The sequence below is a fragment of the Annulohypoxylon maeteangense genome (genome assembly GCF_022496945.1).
Source record: "Annulohypoxylon maeteangense strain CBS 123835 unplaced genomic scaffold GGS22scaffold_15, whole genome shotgun sequence".
NCBI classification, from domain to species: Eukaryota; Fungi; Ascomycota; class Sordariomycetes; order Xylariales; family Hypoxylaceae; genus Annulohypoxylon; species Annulohypoxylon maeteangense.
Window position 1 is genome coordinate 63,248 of NW_025953262.1, and position 16,723 is coordinate 79,970.

At 48.2% G+C, this 16,723-nt stretch overlaps 3 protein-coding genes across 3 annotated transcripts; all 3 read left to right on the forward strand.

The window, feature by feature from the left end:
* Nucleotides 1-2,099: 2,099 nt before the first annotated feature.
* On the forward strand, nt 2,100-9,437 carry GGS22DRAFT_43679 (glutamate synthase). Its single transcript, XM_047967087.1, has 7 exons — nt 2,100-2,479; nt 2,540-2,593; nt 2,653-2,693; nt 2,748-3,419; nt 3,479-6,175; nt 6,247-8,863; nt 8,920-9,437. Exons 1-7 carry the CDS (start codon nt 2,355-2,357, stop codon nt 9,047-9,049), a joined length of 6,336 nt encoding a protein of 2,111 aa, XP_047816248.1. The 5' UTR covers nt 2,100-2,354; the 3' UTR covers nt 9,050-9,437.
* A 378-nt stretch (nt 9,438-9,815) lies between these two features.
* GGS22DRAFT_169334 (SPX-domain-containing protein) lies at nt 9,816-12,891 on the forward strand. Its single transcript, XM_047962306.1, has 4 exons — nt 9,816-10,781; nt 10,836-12,418; nt 12,495-12,815; nt 12,870-12,891. The coding sequence occupies exons 1-3, from the start codon at nt 10,133-10,135 to the stop codon at nt 12,573-12,575; spliced, it is 2,313 nt and encodes a 770-aa protein (XP_047816249.1). The 5' UTR covers nt 9,816-10,132; the 3' UTR covers nt 12,576-12,815; nt 12,870-12,891.
* A 324-nt stretch (nt 12,892-13,215) lies between these two features.
* On the forward strand, nt 13,216-16,311 carry GGS22DRAFT_169335 (uncharacterized protein). Its single transcript, XM_047962307.1, has 4 exons — nt 13,216-13,673; nt 13,739-14,953; nt 15,014-15,843; nt 15,906-16,311. The coding sequence occupies exons 1-4, from the start codon at nt 13,596-13,598 to the stop codon at nt 15,988-15,990; spliced, it is 2,208 nt and encodes a 735-aa protein (XP_047816250.1). The 5' UTR covers nt 13,216-13,595; the 3' UTR covers nt 15,991-16,311.
* The last annotated feature ends 412 nt before the right edge of the window (nt 16,312-16,723 follow it).

Below are 16,723 nucleotides of genomic sequence, written 5' to 3' on the forward strand. Positions count from 1 at the left end.
CCTAAGTTTACCTCTCACGGCATCTGCTTTGATCACACAGAAACAAGAATGACGCTTATTGGGTAAGGTTTATATAATTATATGTCATATGTGAAGGTGCTTATGTTACCAAATTCCGAGTTTGCGCGAATATAATTTTTTTTTCATCTCTCCCTCGCCTCTGGTCTAAAAGTTGTACTATTGTATGTGTGCAAAAATGCTAGGAGGCAAAGTTTAGGTTGCGTCCGAGTTATGTCTGGATTGTATTGGACGTATTTGTATATTTGTACAGCAGCACTAAAATTCCAACTATGTAATAGGTTTAACCAAGCAACTGCCATAGTCCTTGTTAGTTCCAACCAATTAGAATAGCGCATTTGTTAATCTTCAATGACTCTATGCGAGAAGGCAATACCAATTGAACTCCGGTAACGTCACCGAATCGTACTAGCCGCTAAGTGCTAAGCTAAATAAACCAACAGACCAATAGACGCAAACAGAAGGCCCGGGGTATGAAAGACCTGTCGTTCCGTCCTTCGGCCATCTCCCCCCTCCCCCACTTAAGTATACGCTTATTACTGACTGGATACAGTGGTGGAGGAGGCCGATCTAAGTCCCCATGTCCCATGTCCCATGTTAGGTTCTACATACACCAATTTTGTTACTGTTCACTAATAAGCGTCTGAATAAATAATTTTTCTCTCTCTGTATTCTTACTTGAGGAAATTGTGTAGACGCAGCCTTGAAATCTATGAACCCGGCTTGGCTCCTCTCTACTACTTGTAACAACCATAAAACCCACGCCATTGCCGCACCTCCTCTACGTCTGCTTCCTTCTTCTTCCTTTTCTTTCTCTTGCCAGACCATTTAGCGAAATACCCAACTTCTCGTCGAGACCTCGATTTTTTATTACCATTTTTCTCGAGGACACCCAGTCGAAGAGACAGTGAAAAGGGAGGGAAAGAAACAAGAAGGCGAATTGTGCAAAATCATCAACCTGTGAGTATAGTTACATATTTCTATAATTACCCTACTGGAACGGGAAACACTTCGACCTGGATACCAGCGGCCACGATGAGAATACGACGGATGTCGACCCGGGAAGCGAAATGCCTGGAAAGTAGTACCTGCTGTACCCATAAACCGGGAATGGGATCGGAAAGCGAAAAAGGATCACCGTTTCGATCACCTATGGGTTTTTATACACCGGTTGTCAAATTTGGTGTTGAGAAGTTGTATGCTGCTTCGACGAAGCACTCCGCCCCTCCGAATGCAGCAACCCTTGTTCCTCCCTATACTTTATGTACGGGTGATAACTGAGGCATCGGACCAAAAAGGGCATCATATGCACGATCATCAACCTATCAGACGCAAGATCGATAGCCGCATAGTTGCTTTTGGAAGCTATTTGATTGGCTGTTGTCGTATTATTCCCCACGCTCCCACTGTGCGAGTGTGCGAACACCTATGATTCGACAATCGAATTTCCTGATTCAGGTCGCATTTACATGGGTGCGTCGTGGTGGGCTGTCCTATCCAAGCCTAATGACGCCAGTGGTGTATTTTTGGGGCTAAGCGCATTCTTGAGAATAAGAGAATATTGAAGAAGCTATTCTACGCCTCTTTTGTTCTCTTTTTATTCAGCGATGACAATGACAATGACGCTTCTCAACCTCGGCTCGGTCCTTTTCCTACTTCTCGGTCAAGTGGACAAGATAATACTTTCTGAATACTTGAAGGGGGGGAAAGGGTTCAGGAATCCTTTTTGCCACGAGATAATCGCGATCCGCTTCGGTCACTTCCTGATTGGATCCCCGCGAAGCTCGTTGGATTCTTTTCGAAACCCGGTCCTAGAGCCCGGATAGAGTTTTGTCTACTGCGCTTCGGCCGCCAGCATCACATGGCAAACTCCACTCTCTGACATACAGAAAGAGATAAAGGACGAGCACCGGTGAAAAGAGTAGAGAAGAGGAAAAAAAAAAGAAATCGCTCTGTTGGGTGCTGGTCTATCTAGTCTGGGTGTACCATCACAATCACCCCGCATTTACATCCCACTGGATATCCATCGCCGCCACTTTGGACCCTCCAACATCGAATGTTGTCTGGATCGCTATTCGCCATTGGATCAATCTATTGTTCTGCGTTATCTCTCGCGTTGTTACCGTTGTTTGCATCTGCCGATCCAAGAGTTGAGTTAATTACCAAGAGCTAACATAATTTGTACTCTAGCTTTGACTTGACGTTTAAGCAGCGTCTGCTGCTTTCATTCGCCGTATATTGTATACAGAAGGGCCGCTTCTCAAGAGGCATCTAGATACCTCCGACCCTCGTAATACTCCATACCTCATCTGGCCATACCCCTCTGTTTGCCTGACATGGGCCTTCCTGCCGACTTCGACGATAGACAAACACAGTTAGAGTCCGAGGCCGATGCCTACCATCCTTATGAATATCAGACAGATAACAATGACTCCTGGGCCGGTGCCCTTCCGGTAAAGCAGTATGTGTCCAGTAATTTCAATGATCGTGATGCAGTCCCATAACTAATTAATTCGTATAGAGGATTGTACGATCCAAGCTTGGAAAAAGATGCATGTGGTGTCGGTTTTGCTTGGTATGATAAATTTAAAATCACGTCTGTTGTAAGAAGCAACCTATTAACTATCCATCTAGCCACATCAAGGGCAAGGCAAGCCACAAAATTGTCAGCGATGGTCAGTCACGAATATACCCCCTGATTCATAGATCCATATGTTAACGATATGTAGCTCGCAACCTTCTTTGTAACATGACCCATCGTGGTGCGGTTGGTTCCGATGCTCGAGATGGCGATGGTGCTGGTGTTATGACTTCAATCCCCCATAGGTTCTTTATCAAGAATTTCGAGAGGGAGGAAAATATCAAACTACCCCCCTTGGGACAATATGCTGTGGGAAACCTTTTCTTCAAGCCGGATGAGGAGACGTTACAGGAGTCGAAGAGGCAATTGGAAGACATTGCTGAATCGTTAGGATTAAGAGTTTTGGGTTGGCGATCACCTCCTGTAGACTCTTCTCTCCTTGGTCCTGCTGCATCCTCACGAGAGCCATTCATTCTACAGCCCTTTGTCGTGCTTGCATCTGCGTATGGCTCTGGAAATGCTCCTGAAATGACGGACCCAGAGAAATTCGACGAACGGCTATTCGAGCGACAGTTATATGTCCTTCGAAAGCGTGCCACTCATTCCATCGGTCTGCATAACTGGTTCTACCTGTGCTCCCTTTCAAACAAGAATATTGTGTACAAGGGACAGCTTGCTCCAGTCCAAGTTTATCAGTACTACCATGATTTGGTAAATGCCGATTACGAGGCTCACTTTGCTCTCGTCCACTCTCGTTTTTCAACGAATACCTTCCCTTCATGGGATCGTGCTCAACCACTTCGATGGGCTGCCCACAACGGTATGTGTAGCTCTAGATTCCCAATAATCATTGACCTCGTAATTCTAACATCTCTTCAGGTGAGATCAACACTCTCCGCGGTAATAAGAACTGGATGCGCGCTCGAGAGGGTGTCATGCAATCTGACATTTTTGGTGATGAGCTTGAGCATCTGTACCCGATCGTCGAAGCCGGTGGCTCCGACTCGGCTGCTTTCGATAACGTTTTGGAACTGCTTACCATCAATGGCGTTCTTTCGCTACCCGAAGCTGTCATGCTCATGGTCCCCGAGGCCTGGCAAGGTAACACTGCCATGGATCCCAAGAAGGCTGCGTTCTATGAATGGGCGGCATGCCAAATGGAGCCATGGGATGGTCCTGCTCTCTTCACATTCGCCGACGGTCGATTTTGCGGTGCCAACTTAGACCGAAATGGTCTCCGTCCTTGCCGATACTATATCTTGGATGACGACCGCATTATTTGCGCCTCTGAAGTCGGTACGATCCACGTCGATCCTGAACGGGTTATCCAAAAGGGACGTCTGCAACCTGGCCGTATGCTTCTTGTTGATACACAAGCCGGTCGCTTGATCGACGATTCGGAACTCAAGGCGACTGTATCTAGTCGCAATGACTTCCGCTCGTGGATCGACAAGGAGCTTATTAGCTTACCCAAAGTCCTAAGCCAAGTGTCCGAGGGAAAAGCCATCGATGTAGCTGCAAAGCCAGATTCCACGCGCCTTCAGGAAGACCCCCTGTTGCTTGCATTCGGATATACCCACGAACAGGTCAGCTTGCTCCTTGCGCCTATGGCATCAGATGAGAAGGAAGCATTAGGATCTATGGGCAATGACGCTCCATTGGCTTGTCTTTCTCAGGCTCCTCGCCTCCTTTATGAATACTTCCGACAGCTCTTTGCTCAGGTCACCAACCCTCCTATCGACCCGATCCGAGAATCTATTGTTATGTCCCTAGAGTGTTATGTTGGACCACAAGGCAACTTGCTCGAGATGGACCCTTCTCAGTGCGGTCGATTACTACTCCCGAGCCCGATTCTCTCTATCCCCGAATTTAACGCTTTGACACATATGTCCAAGTTGCACTCCGATTGGACTGTGAAGACTATTGACCTCACATTCCCCAAGTCGGAGGGTGTTGCTGGCTACATGAAGCACCTCGATTTCATCTGTAATGAAACTACTGCGGCTATCGAGGCCAGGGATAGAATTATTGTCCTTTCCGACCGAAAGACGTCTACTGACCGTGTTGCTGTTTCATCGCTCTTGGCTTCAGGTATGGTTCACCACCACCTTGTTAGTAACAAATGGCGATCAATGGCGGCTATTGTGATCGAGACTGCAGAGGCTCGTGAAGTCCACCATATGTGTGTCTTACTTGGTTACGGTGCCGATGCTGTCAACCCCTACCTTGCCATGGAGTGTATCCTGAAGCTCAACCGTGAGGGGTTGATCAGGAAGAAGCTTTCCGATGATACCCTCATCGCTAACTACAAGCACTCTTGCGATGGTGGTATCCTCAAGGTCATGAGCAAGATGGGTATATCTACCCTAGCCAGTTATAAGGGTGCTCAGATTTTCGAAGCACTTGGTGTTGACGATGAGGTTGTTGAGCGATGCTTCAGAGGAACAGCTTCCCGTATCAAGGGTCTTACCTTCGAACTCATTGCTGAGGATGCGTTCCGTTTCCATGAACGTGGTTTCCCCTCGCGCCAAACTATTGGAGTACCAGGTCTACCCGAGTCCGGCGAGTACCACTGGCGTGATGGTGGCGAAGCCCATATCAACGACCCGACTTCCATCGCGAATATCCAGGATGCGGTCCGCACCAAGAACGACAAGTCGTATGAGGCTTACTCGCGCTCGGAATATGAGCAGATCAAGGCTTGCACTCTTCGTGGTATGCTTGACTTCAAGTTTGAGGAATGCAACCCGATTCCTATTGAGCAAGTTGAGCCGTGGACCGCTATTGTTACGAGATTTTGCACGGGCGCCATGTCTTATGGTTCGATTTCCATGGAGTCTCACTCTACCCTAGCCGTTGCTATGAATCGATTAGGCGGCAAGTCCAACACCGGTGAAGGTGGTGAGGACCCCGAGCGATCCCAAGTGATGCCGAACGGTGATACTATGAGATCCGCCATCAAGCAGGTCGCCTCCGGACGATTTGGTGTAACGTCAGCGTACCTTGCCGACTCCGATGAGCTTCAGATCAAGATGGCACAGGGTGCCAAGCCCGGTGAAGGTGGTGAACTCCCTGGACACAAAGTTTCTAAATCTATTGCCCGAACTCGTCACTCCACCCCCGGTGTCGGTCTTATCTCACCTCCTCCTCACCACGACATCTACTCCATCGAAGATTTGAAACAACTCATCTACGATCTCAAATGCTCAAGCCCCCGATCTCGTGTCTCAGTCAAGCTCGTATCCGAGACAGGTGTTGGTATTGTCGCTTCCGGTGTTGCCAAGGCTAAGGCTGACCATATTCTCATTTCCGGACATGATGGCGGCACTGGTGCTAGTAGATGGACCGGAATCAAATATGCTGGTCTCCCGTGGGAACTTGGTCTTGCCGAAACACACCAGACCTTGGTTTTGAACGATCTACGTGGACGTGTCGTGGTCCAGACCGACGGACAGCTACGAACTGGTCGCGATGTTGCTATCGCCTGTCTGCTTGGTGCTGAGGAATGGGGTTTCGCCACGACTCCTCTAATTGCTATGGGTTGTATCATGATGCGGAAGTGTCACTTGAATACATGTATGTCATACCAAAATTTCTTCATTTTCTCCCTCTCCTTTTTTCTTCTAATTACTGACTCCTGCTACCAGGCCCCGTCGGAATCGCGACACAAGACCCTGAACTGCGAAAGAAGTTCACCGGAACACCTGAGCATGTGATCAACTTCTTCTACTATGTCGCTAACGAGCTCAGGGCGATCATGGCTCAGCTCGGTTTCCGAACTATCAACGAAATGGTAGGACACGTCGAGTGCCTCAGGGTCCGGGATGATCTCCGAACTAACAAGACATCTAACATTGATCTCTCCCTTATCCTTACTCCTGCCCATAAGCTCCGACCCGGAGTTTCCACTTTCCATGTCCGCCGCCAAGACCACCGTCTCCACGTGCGACTAGATAATAAGCTTATCTCCGAAGCCGAGTTGACCCTGGATAAGGGACTTCCATCTCGCATTGAGTGTGATATTGTTAATACGGATCGTGCCATGGGTACGTCGCTTTCGTACCAGATATCCAAACGTTATGGAGAAGCTGGTTTACCCATGGACACGGTCCATGTGAACATCAAGGGTTCAGCCGGTCAATCATTCGGTGCCTTCCTTGCTCCTGGTATCACGTTAGAGCTGGAAGGTGATGCCAACGATTATGTCGGTAAGGGTCTGTCTGGTGGTCGACTCATTATCTACCCCCCTCGGTCGGCTGTGTTTAAGGCAGAGGAGAATATCTTGATCGGTAACGTCTGCTTGTACGGAGCAACCAGCGGTACATGCTTCTTCCGAGGTGTTGCAGCCGAGCGATTTGCTGTCAGAAATTCAGGAGCTACGGCTGTTGTTGAGGGTATTGGTGACCACGGTTGCGAGTACATGACTGGTGGTCGTGTTGTTATCCTAGGTAACACAGGTCGCAACTTTGCCGCTGGTATGTCGGGAGGTATTGCCTACGTTCTCGATATCCATGGAGACTTCATATCCAAACTCAACATGGAGATGGTTGAAGCTTCTGAGGTTGATGATCCTACCGAAATTGCTTTCCTGCGTGGCCTCATCGAAGACCACCACCATTACACTGGATCCGAGTTGGCTGCACGTATCCTTGTCGATTTCAACAGGGCGCTCCCACGCTTCGTCAAGGTCCTTCCGGTTGACTACAAGCGGGTCCTTCAAGAGGAGGCCGCTAAGGCTGCCGAGGCTAAGCGCGCTGAGTATAACCTTCCAATCGTGTCTGGTGTCCAGGCGAAGAAGGAAGAGAAAGCTGCTAAACTCCAAGATATCGAAGAAACAGTTGGTGACAATGCGTCCGAGAAGAAGCGTGCTCTTGTTCTTGACAAGACCAAGGGTTTCATGAAGTATCAGCGACGATCCGAGAAGTATCGCAACGCCAAGACCAGGACTAAGGATTGGGCCGAGCTTTCTCAACGTCTAAACGAAGACGAACTCAAGTACCAGTCAGCTCGATGCATGGACTGTGGTGTCCCCTTCTGCCAATCCGAGACAGGATGCCCGATCTCCAACATTATTCCAAAGTGGAATGAACTGGTATTCCAGAACCAATGGCAAGATGCTCTTAACCGTCTACTCATGACTAACAACTTCCCCGAGTTCACTGGCCGCGTTTGCCCTGCTCCTTGTGAGGGTGCTTGTGTGCTTGGAATTAACGAAGACCCCGTTGGTATCAAGTCAATCGAGTGCGCTATTATTGACCGTGGCTTTGAGATGGGATGGATGGTACCACGACCACCTAAGGTCCGATCTGGCAAGACGGTTGCTATCATCGGTTCCGGTCCCGCAGGTCTTGCTTGTGCCGATCAGTTGAACAGAGCCGGTCACCTGGTTACTATCTACGAGCGTGCTGATCGGGCTGGTGGCTTGCTCATGTACGGCATCCCCAACATGAAGCTTGATAAGCGTGTTGTCAAACGTAGGACAGACTTCATGGCTGCCGAGGGTATATTGTTTAAGACAGGCGTTACTATCGGAGAGGATATCACGTTGAGAGTCCTCAAGGCTAACCATGACGCCGTCGTCATTGCTACCGGTGCTACTGTTGCCCGAGACCTTCCGATCAAGGGTCGCAACCTTGAAGGCATCCACTTTGCCATGGAGTTCTTACACAAGAACACCAAGTCTCTGCTTGACTCTGAGCTAGCCGATGGCGCCTACCTCTCTGCTAAGGACAAGGATGTTATAGTTATTGGTGGCGGTGATACTGGAAACGATTGTATTGGTACTTCGGTCCGTCATGGTGCGAAATCGGTCATCAACTTCGAACTTCTACCGCAGCCTCCACCACAGCGTGGCCGCGATAACCCCTGGCCACAGTGGCCCCGTATCTACCGTGTTGACTACGGCCACACGGAAGTGGCTCAGCACATGGGCAAGGACCCTCGTGAATACTGTATCATGTCCGAGGAGTTTGTCGATGATGGCGAGGGACGCGTTAAGGGTATCAATACTATTCGCGTCGAGTGGACTAAGTCTGCTACCGGCGGTTGGGATATGAAGAAGCTTGAAGATACAAAGCAGTTCTTCCCTGCCGATCTTGTCCTTCTTTCCATGGGTTTCCTTGGTCCCGAGGCCCGAGTACTTGGCGAGGATATCGAGAAGGATGCCCGCAAGAATGTTAAGACGCCTGCTGGTTCATATGCCACCAACGTCCCTGGCATTTTCGCCGCTGGTGATTGCCGTCGTGGCCAGTCATTAATTGTTTGGTAAGCTACCTTATTATTCCCTCTATCAACTAACATAAACTAACAACATTATCCAGGGGTATCAACGAAGGACGACAAGCTGCTCGCGAAGTCGACCTTTTCCTCTCCCGCTACACCAATCTACCTGTCACCGGTGGCATCATTAAGCAAACGGCACAGGAGATTTTCAGCGTCGTCGCGGCGTAAAAAAACAAAAGTTTTGTTGACAACGAAATTGATATGAAGTTCATGTACAGCTATGTCAAAAGCTAGATTTTTTTGGACAGGCTCGCTGCTGTTACGATTTGATTTACGATACCACGAAAAAGGGGCGAGAATGTTCGTTGGCGGTTCGGAAAAACAGAATACCTCTTTTTATGTCAGTCATCTTTTCTTGTTTGATATGATAGCATGGAGTTATTATTTGTTTACGAAAGTGTACGGGTTGTATATATGATACTCTAGTTAGGCGAATATATATTGTGTATTTTACATATGTCTTGATGCTTGATGAATTGTGATGGGGGTTTTGGTACTGTGTTTATTTTGATATGAGAAGGATCTTATTCAAGATTCGTATAAACATTATCATTCCATAAAATGTTATAGTCGTTTATAATGTGCGTAGATTTCGTCTTTAGTATTGGTTTTCCCTCGGTTTCATTATGAAGATGTCTTTTCATATAGTAATTCACATGTGGCCATTTAGTATTCTTCATAGTCGGATTTTTTTTTTCTTTTAGTGTCGTTTAAGCCGCAATGCTCTAGAAGCACGTTTTATAAATACGAGAGCTTATTGGCAAGAATGGTCTTCCTTTCGTAATGAACTATGCCGTTGGTAGCATAGACTCTAGAGTAGTAGTTCGCGTTTAGAGCTGGATCGATCCAGGAAGCAAGGGTTAGGTAATAGCTAGGATAAGTTTCGTTGCCCCGCCGGTAACAAAGTCGTGACGAAAGAGCTGCGACAAAGCAGATTCATAATTTGTACTGTGCAGAATAATACCATCCTCTTCCACCAAAATTTCCTTAACTTATACTCGTCTTCCAAGACAAATCGGTCAGTTTGACACTTGACCGCATATTCTGTATACATATTCCATATAATTTTGTCTGTATCCGACCTAATTCGCTTGGGTTAATTGTATATCACTCTGTTGTTTTGATTTCATAGGTACATACCTACATACCTACCTTATCTGTGCCAATACTCCAATACGAATTTCCCCAACCTCACGATCAATTGAAGAAGAGAAGAACGAAGAAAACCCTCCAAATCACGAAGACTCCAAGATGCGGTTCGGAAAGACTCTACGGGAGTCCATCTACCCACCATGGAAGGACCAGTACATCGACTACTCGAAGCTGAAGACGATGCTGCGGGAAGACCGACGAGAAGACGAGGACGTGCCCTGGACCGAAGACGACGAGAACAAGTTCTGCGACGAGATCTTCAACGTGCAGCTCGAGAAGGTCGCGCAGTTCCAAGAAAAGATCGTCGCCTCTCTGAAAGAGCGCGCGGAGGTAGCCTTCGAGAAGCTGAAGGACATGGCGCCCTCGACCGACGATAAGGAAAAGCCGAAGAGCGACATCACGACTGCGCGACTGAAGGAGCTCAAGAGCGAGCTCGACTCCGTCACGAACGAGGTCAAGGAATTGAAGAAGTACAGCAGCGCCAATTACACGGGCTTCCTCAAGATAGCCAAGAAGCACGATCGCAAGCGTGGCGACCGGTATAAGGTGCGGCCCATGATGCGGGTCAGCTTGTCAGAGCGCGGTTTCAACTCGGAGCAGGCGTATTCGCCGCTGCTGACGAAGCTGTCCCTGATGTACTATGCCATAAACCAAAACCTTGACGAGAGCGAACAGCGACAGCCTCTAGATTTGGATTTGGAGAACCCGCAAGAGGTGCACAATGGGGAGCGTTACACCGCCCATAAATGTAAGGACCCGAGACATTTTGTAATCTACGTTTAACCTGACATGCTATTTCCAGTTTGGATACACTCCGACAATCTCCTTGAGGTTAAAACTGCCATCTTGCGACACCTGCCTTCTCTTGTGTACACCCAGCAAGCCGGAAAAGAACCCGACGGAAACAACGACCCCAAGATCACGTCTGTGTACTTCGATAACTCTAAATTTGAAATATACGGTATCAAGGTAGATCGCCAGGTAGACGCCTCATCCTTGAGACTGCGCTGGTATGGTCAATTGGATTCAAGACCGGATATTGTCCTTGAGCAAAAGATAGTCCACGAGAATGGCATTAGCGAGGAGAAAAAGTTTCACATCAAGGACAAATATATCAAACAATTCATCGATGGGGATTACAAAATGGAAAAGACGGTCCACAAAATGGAAAGACAAGGCCAAACAGCCGAAGCTATCGAATCTTTCAAGACTACTGCGGGAGAGATCCAGGACTTCATTATCAAGGGCAAGCTCGAACCGATCTTAAGAGCCAATTATACCCGTACGGCGTTCCAGAAACCTTCTGATGACCGTGTGCGAATATCAATTGATACCGATATCGCCTTCATTCGTGAGGACACATTAGATCGTGACCGGCCGTGTCGCGATCCTCAGGAGTGGCACCGAATAGACATTGATAATGGTAACATGTCGTATCCATTCAAAAACATAAATCAGAGCGAGGTGTCGAGGTTCCCATATGCACTTTTGGAGATCAAACTGAAGGAGGAAGGCGGTCGCAAGCGGCCTAGGTGGATAGAAGATTTGATGGTCTCTCATCTCGTCCATGCAGCTCCGAGGTTTTCGAAATTTGTGCACGGTGTCGCATCTCTCTTCGAGGATTATGTTAATCACCTGCCGCTGTGGCTTAGTGATCTCGAAACGGATATCCGAAAAGACCCGCAGACGGCACACGATGAAGAAGAACAGCGCAAAGCGCAGCAGGCTGAGGATGCAATGGTCGTAGGCAGTTTCCTAGGCGGCGGTGCTGCTGCTGCTGCCGCCAAGATGGGTTCCTACAAGCCTGCAACGAGTTCTCCAGTCGGAAAGTCGTATCTCTCGGAGCGAGCTGCCAGAGATGCTCGGGACGCCAGGGCCTCTCTACCTCCGACCGCCGTAAATCAAGACGTCGAGCCGGGTGATGAAGAGGGTGCAACACAGCAAAGAGGTTACGGTACCCTCTCGTCCGTCTTCCCCGGCTTTTCTCTGACACGATACTCGCGTGCTAAGCGACAACGGGCGCAGCTCCCAGAGGGCGTTACGAAGCCCGAGGTCTGGCTCAAAAACGCAGGTCCGCTACAGGTCGAGCCAAAGGTGTGGCTCGCAAACGAGCGCACATTCCTCAAGTGGCAGCATATATGTATCCTATTAGGCAGTTTGGCAATCAGTCTATACACGGCAGCGGGAGAGAACTTCGTCGCAGAGTGTATGGGTATTGCTTATGTTATAATCGCCGTCATGGCGGGGACCTGGGGATATGTCATGTTACACAAGCGTCGCGACATGATCATGGAGCGTAGTGGCAAGGACTTCGATAATATGATCGGGCCTCTGGCTGTTAGCGCAGCTTTGATGTTCGCTCTGATATTGAATTTTGTGATTTCGGTAAGACCTACTGCCCTTTATGAGATTTTCTTTTTTCCCCTCGTTAAGAAATCGTTTGCTGACTATGTGCGTTTAGTACCGGGCTGCGTTTGCGAAATTTGATAAGCCGTTATTGAATGAAACGGAAGCGATGTTTCCGATTGGCGAGTTACTGTAGAATAGAAAAGCAAAGAAGCTAACGGTGGTAGATACTTGTGTTACTTGAAGGAAGCCAATATGTGTAAGAAATTTGTTCGTTGTATTCAGCATTAGTGGTATGGTTGACGCCCAGGTATCGGAGGTATCGGATTCGTAAAAATTGTTGCGTGCATAGTATGTATAGTCATGAGTATATTGAGAGCATAAATACCGAAGAAGAATTTGATTGCAGGATAAGAAGTCCTCGGGCTTCAACGATCTGAGCAAAGGCGTTAATATACGAAACAAAAAAGTTGCACAAATGGAAACTTGCCAGCACTGAAGATGAAGGAAGGGAGCTGTTGTTCAAATGTTGTAAGTGCTGTAAGTGGATAGTGCAGATAGTGGCTGTTTATGTAAGTGATTGGTTTGTCCACCTATATCTATAGCAGCGACGTATGTTCCTGAATGGTTGTTCCTTCTTCTACTGATTGAGATCCAATCAGTCCACTGAATACGATTGATGACTCGTTTCAGGCATGATGCAGCAAGCGCATTGAGGCTGGCGTCGATGGACCCTTCCTAACTGGATTGTGCATATGACGCACCTGCAGCTTCTAGTTTTGTGCGTTCATGTACATGACGGACCTAAAACACAATAAATCTTTCTCCTGCCACGGCAACAACTAGAACTTATTAGTCTATTTAGTTCCGTACCTTTTTTCAAATCGCAAACCAACATTAAACAATTGAATCTATCATTTCTGCGCTTCTACGATATCAGTCCGATTTTCCCCCAAGGTTGTTGTCATACGAGACAGCAATAAAATCGCTAAGTGAGTTTATTGACTCCGAGTACCGAAGTCTACCTCGAGGTCAATTTCCTTGTTTGTTATTTGCCGTTCGTAAGGTGCAGTGTGCCCAGCCACAAGGCCTTACGCGTAAGTAATTCACGTCGACATTCAGGAACCTTATCAAGACATATTGAGATTATTCTCAAATAATCCTGCACTTTATTTTTTTTTCTTTATGCCGGTCCAAAACTTGATGCGACACAACTATGGCCGAACCAAAGAAGAAAGGGCTATGGAGCGGTCTGATCCGCAGGATTAGCAACGCTCAGGGAACTAACCGACTGGTATGCACTTTCTTATTTCTTACCAACAACAATATAAGTTGAATATTTACTTAAAATTTATATAGGAGAAGCAATCACCTTCAAGACGGGCTAGCGACGGTGATGTAGGTTCTCGAAGACGGCGGTATGAGCGACCTGAACTCGCTAGCACTGGGTCCCGCAGACGACCTCGCCGTCCGGACCCCCGTGATTCTAAAGGCAAGGGTAGGGAACAGCCAAATGGCCACAGATATGAGCCGGCGCCCTTGTCGGAATGGCCGCCATCCGGTATGTCTAGCGAGGAAGAACTTACACTCGGCCACGCTATGGAACTTGTCTCAAGAGGTGTCCCGGCACACAAAGGGCACAAACGTCCCATCCCTCACGCTTCGGAACATTATTATGGTTTATTTACAACAACGGCGGGCAATCATGGCGATGAGGGAGACACCGTTAACCAGCATAACGCGATGACCCAACTTACGACCTTGAAAATACAGGGTTCTGGTCCTCCGAACTTTCCCTGGGAGACCTTAGAACAACCAAGCCTTGCATTTGGATATGGAACTCTCCCTGGCACCATTACTCTGAATCACTGGGCCGGTCTCTTCAGTGCTGTACCGCCTCTTATCGGGCTTCGTGATCCTGGCTTCCTCCCAAGAGAAGTTAGTTTAACTCAGATTTTTGATCGACTGAAGGATTTGGAAGGTGGTTTGGAAGACGACGACGACGATTTACTATATCGTATATACAAACGATTCCTCCGAGATCCTGATAAGGTTTTCAATCCGCACAGGACGATGGAACGACAGATCATGGATTTGGTTATGTGCCTGTCGGGTTCGGATTGGATTGATTTCTCGAATCCAAAGAACCAGGTTGTGACGAAGTACATCTATGATAACAGCCCGGAAAATCAACAGCAATACCATAAATTCTTCTACCAGCTACTCCTGAGTCTCGAGCTGGAGTTGCGAATCAATTCGAGGCTCCATACAGATTGGGCCAAGGAGAGACTTATTGCGCAGATTCCACCTAAGATCCAATGGAATCTAGCACTTGCTAGACGGTGGAGGGATTTCGTCCGTGTCGAGAAATACGGCGAAACCGCCGATCAGGTTAAACTGCGGTTCAAGCTGAGAAAGAGACAGGTGAAGATGTTGAAGAGATTCGCCCAGATGATGAAGTGGCCGAACCTCCATGAAACATTGGACGAGCTGAGGGAGAGAGATGCGGAGGGCTCTTTAATGCCTGTTAGTTCGCACGCTATGGCTTTCTTTAGTGGTCTGGTTCTACCAGGAGTAAGCGCCTACTATATGATCCCTTTCATGGTATTGTTAAACCTGCTAACTGTTTTGTAGCCAACATTCCCTTATCTCATCATGAACTCCCTAATCGACATCGATCCTGATGAGGCAACGGACGACCTTGCCTTACTCACGCACCTTCATCCTCACTGTGGTTTCCAGTATCGCAAGGGATATACCTACTGGGCTTCGACCTGTATTGTTGGTAAAGTGCTTGCGCCAACCTGTCTCGAGGTCGCCGGATGGGTTGGCCCTGCTCGGCCCACGAGTGATTTAAATCGCACTCAAATCGCCCGCATCCGCACCAAAAAACCACGGCATCATATGTTAACCCCAGAAGACGTAACATCGATGAGCGACAGATCGGACCCCTTGGGACCGCCCTCTAGAGTTTACCCCGTTAGAGACTATGATCTACTTACACCAGACATGGACGACATCGTCGATACGATACGAATCGAGCAAATCAATCTTAAGACGGTCCCCGATAAGCTAGATGCGAATCCCAAATGGTTCGATGCGTCGATACAGTTCGCCATTGACGGCGTGTCGTGGCCGCTTCATCTGACTTTCGATGTCTCGTTCATCAGCGCCTGGCCTTGTTCTGACGGACCGCATCCTCTATTCTTCGATTATGTCCATACCCTCCGTACTGTCGACGAAGTGGTGGATATTCTCGACTGGGGTAAACCTATTGACAAGAAAAGGAGCACTGCGTCTATAGCGGTTGGCGGTAGTAAAACAACACAACATATTGACGATGGTGACGAGGAGAGAGTGCTAGTAATCCAAGCATTTGGCAATCGCGACAATGAAGTCTTGGCGCGGGCATGGTGTTCCCACTGGGGACTAAGCGCAGTCGTGGCGGACATCAGTAGGACTTGGTGAGTTGTTTCCGTCACACGACGATGGTGTATTTGATTGAATAATGGCTAATGCGACACAGCATGGCGTGCGCTATCCGCGAAGCTTACGCGGCAACCTTGAAGGTGGTAATACTTGTTGAGGATCAACCGGGTGATGCAGAATAGGGGAGGAGGCGGACAGGAGTTTCACAGGGGGTGTTTTGCAGGTCTGCTTTGAGAGAGGGACAAGGGTTCGGGATGGGAAATATGCACAGACTATTAATTCCTACGATCGCAATGGCGAGGTCGATGACTTTCACGATGGTTACACGATTATCTAGGTGTTCCGGGCATCGGGCGCGTGGCTTGGGTTAGCTGAAAATTTGTTTCCTACCTCGGAATGGGGAGTCGATCGCGTAGATATACCCAGTCAGTCCGTTTCTGCAAAATGTTTCCGATTTCAAATTTACATATTAATTACTATTCCCTCACGCGAGGAAAGCAACCTTTGCCTGCTCTGCCCTGCTTTTTTGGCTTGCGGCTTTTAACTCGATATGTTGGCTGATCGGCAGTCTTGCGGAGGGGGGTTTGACGAACCAAACAGACCGGACAGTCGTCTTGCCTACATGTAAGTACACATGTATCGTATGGATACATACGAACGAGGGCTAGACAACCCAGATACCTAGCTCGATAATTGCCCAGACGGTCTGGAGAGTGGCGGAATTGCCACACCAAAAGATCATCGTGACAATCCTCCTAAGACCGGACTTCCTGCAAACTCCCGGAGCCAAGTTTGGCGGTGGACGTAGTATGTACATCACATCCAAGGATTGGATCCCAAGCAACCCTGTTGTACAGCTGTAATGTGGATTCCGCTTAGTGCGATCTCTGACAGACAGGACAGATGACAGATGGA

Excerpts from the sequence above, each read along its gene's own strand:
- GGS22DRAFT_43679 (XM_047967087.1), top strand. The coding sequence starts at position 2,355 with ATGGGCCTTCCTGCCGACTTCGACGATAGACAAACACAGTTAGAGTCC. Across the intron at positions 2,594-2,652 it reads TGTGGTGTCGGTTTTGCTTG|CCACATCAAGGGCAAGGCAA; the intron begins GTATGATAAATT and ends CTATCCATCTAG. Across the intron at positions 3,420-3,478 it reads TCGATGGGCTGCCCACAACG|GTGAGATCAACACTCTCCGC; the intron begins GTATGTGTAGCT and ends ACATCTCTTCAG.
- GGS22DRAFT_169334 (XM_047962306.1), top strand. The coding sequence starts at position 10,133 with ATGCGGTTCGGAAAGACTCTACGGGAGTCCATCTACCCACCATGGAAG. Across the intron at positions 10,782-10,835 it reads GCGTTACACCGCCCATAAAT|TTTGGATACACTCCGACAAT; the intron begins GTAAGGACCCGA and ends TGCTATTTCCAG. Across the intron at positions 12,419-12,494 it reads TATTGAATTTTGTGATTTCG|TACCGGGCTGCGTTTGCGAA; the intron begins GTAAGACCTACT and ends ATGTGCGTTTAG.
- GGS22DRAFT_169335 (XM_047962307.1), top strand. The coding sequence starts at position 13,596 with ATGGCCGAACCAAAGAAGAAAGGGCTATGGAGCGGTCTGATCCGCAGG. Across the intron at positions 13,674-13,738 it reads CTCAGGGAACTAACCGACTG|GAGAAGCAATCACCTTCAAG; the intron begins GTATGCACTTTC and ends AAATTTATATAG. Across the intron at positions 14,954-15,013 it reads GTGGTCTGGTTCTACCAGGA|CCAACATTCCCTTATCTCAT; the intron begins GTAAGCGCCTAC and ends ACTGTTTTGTAG.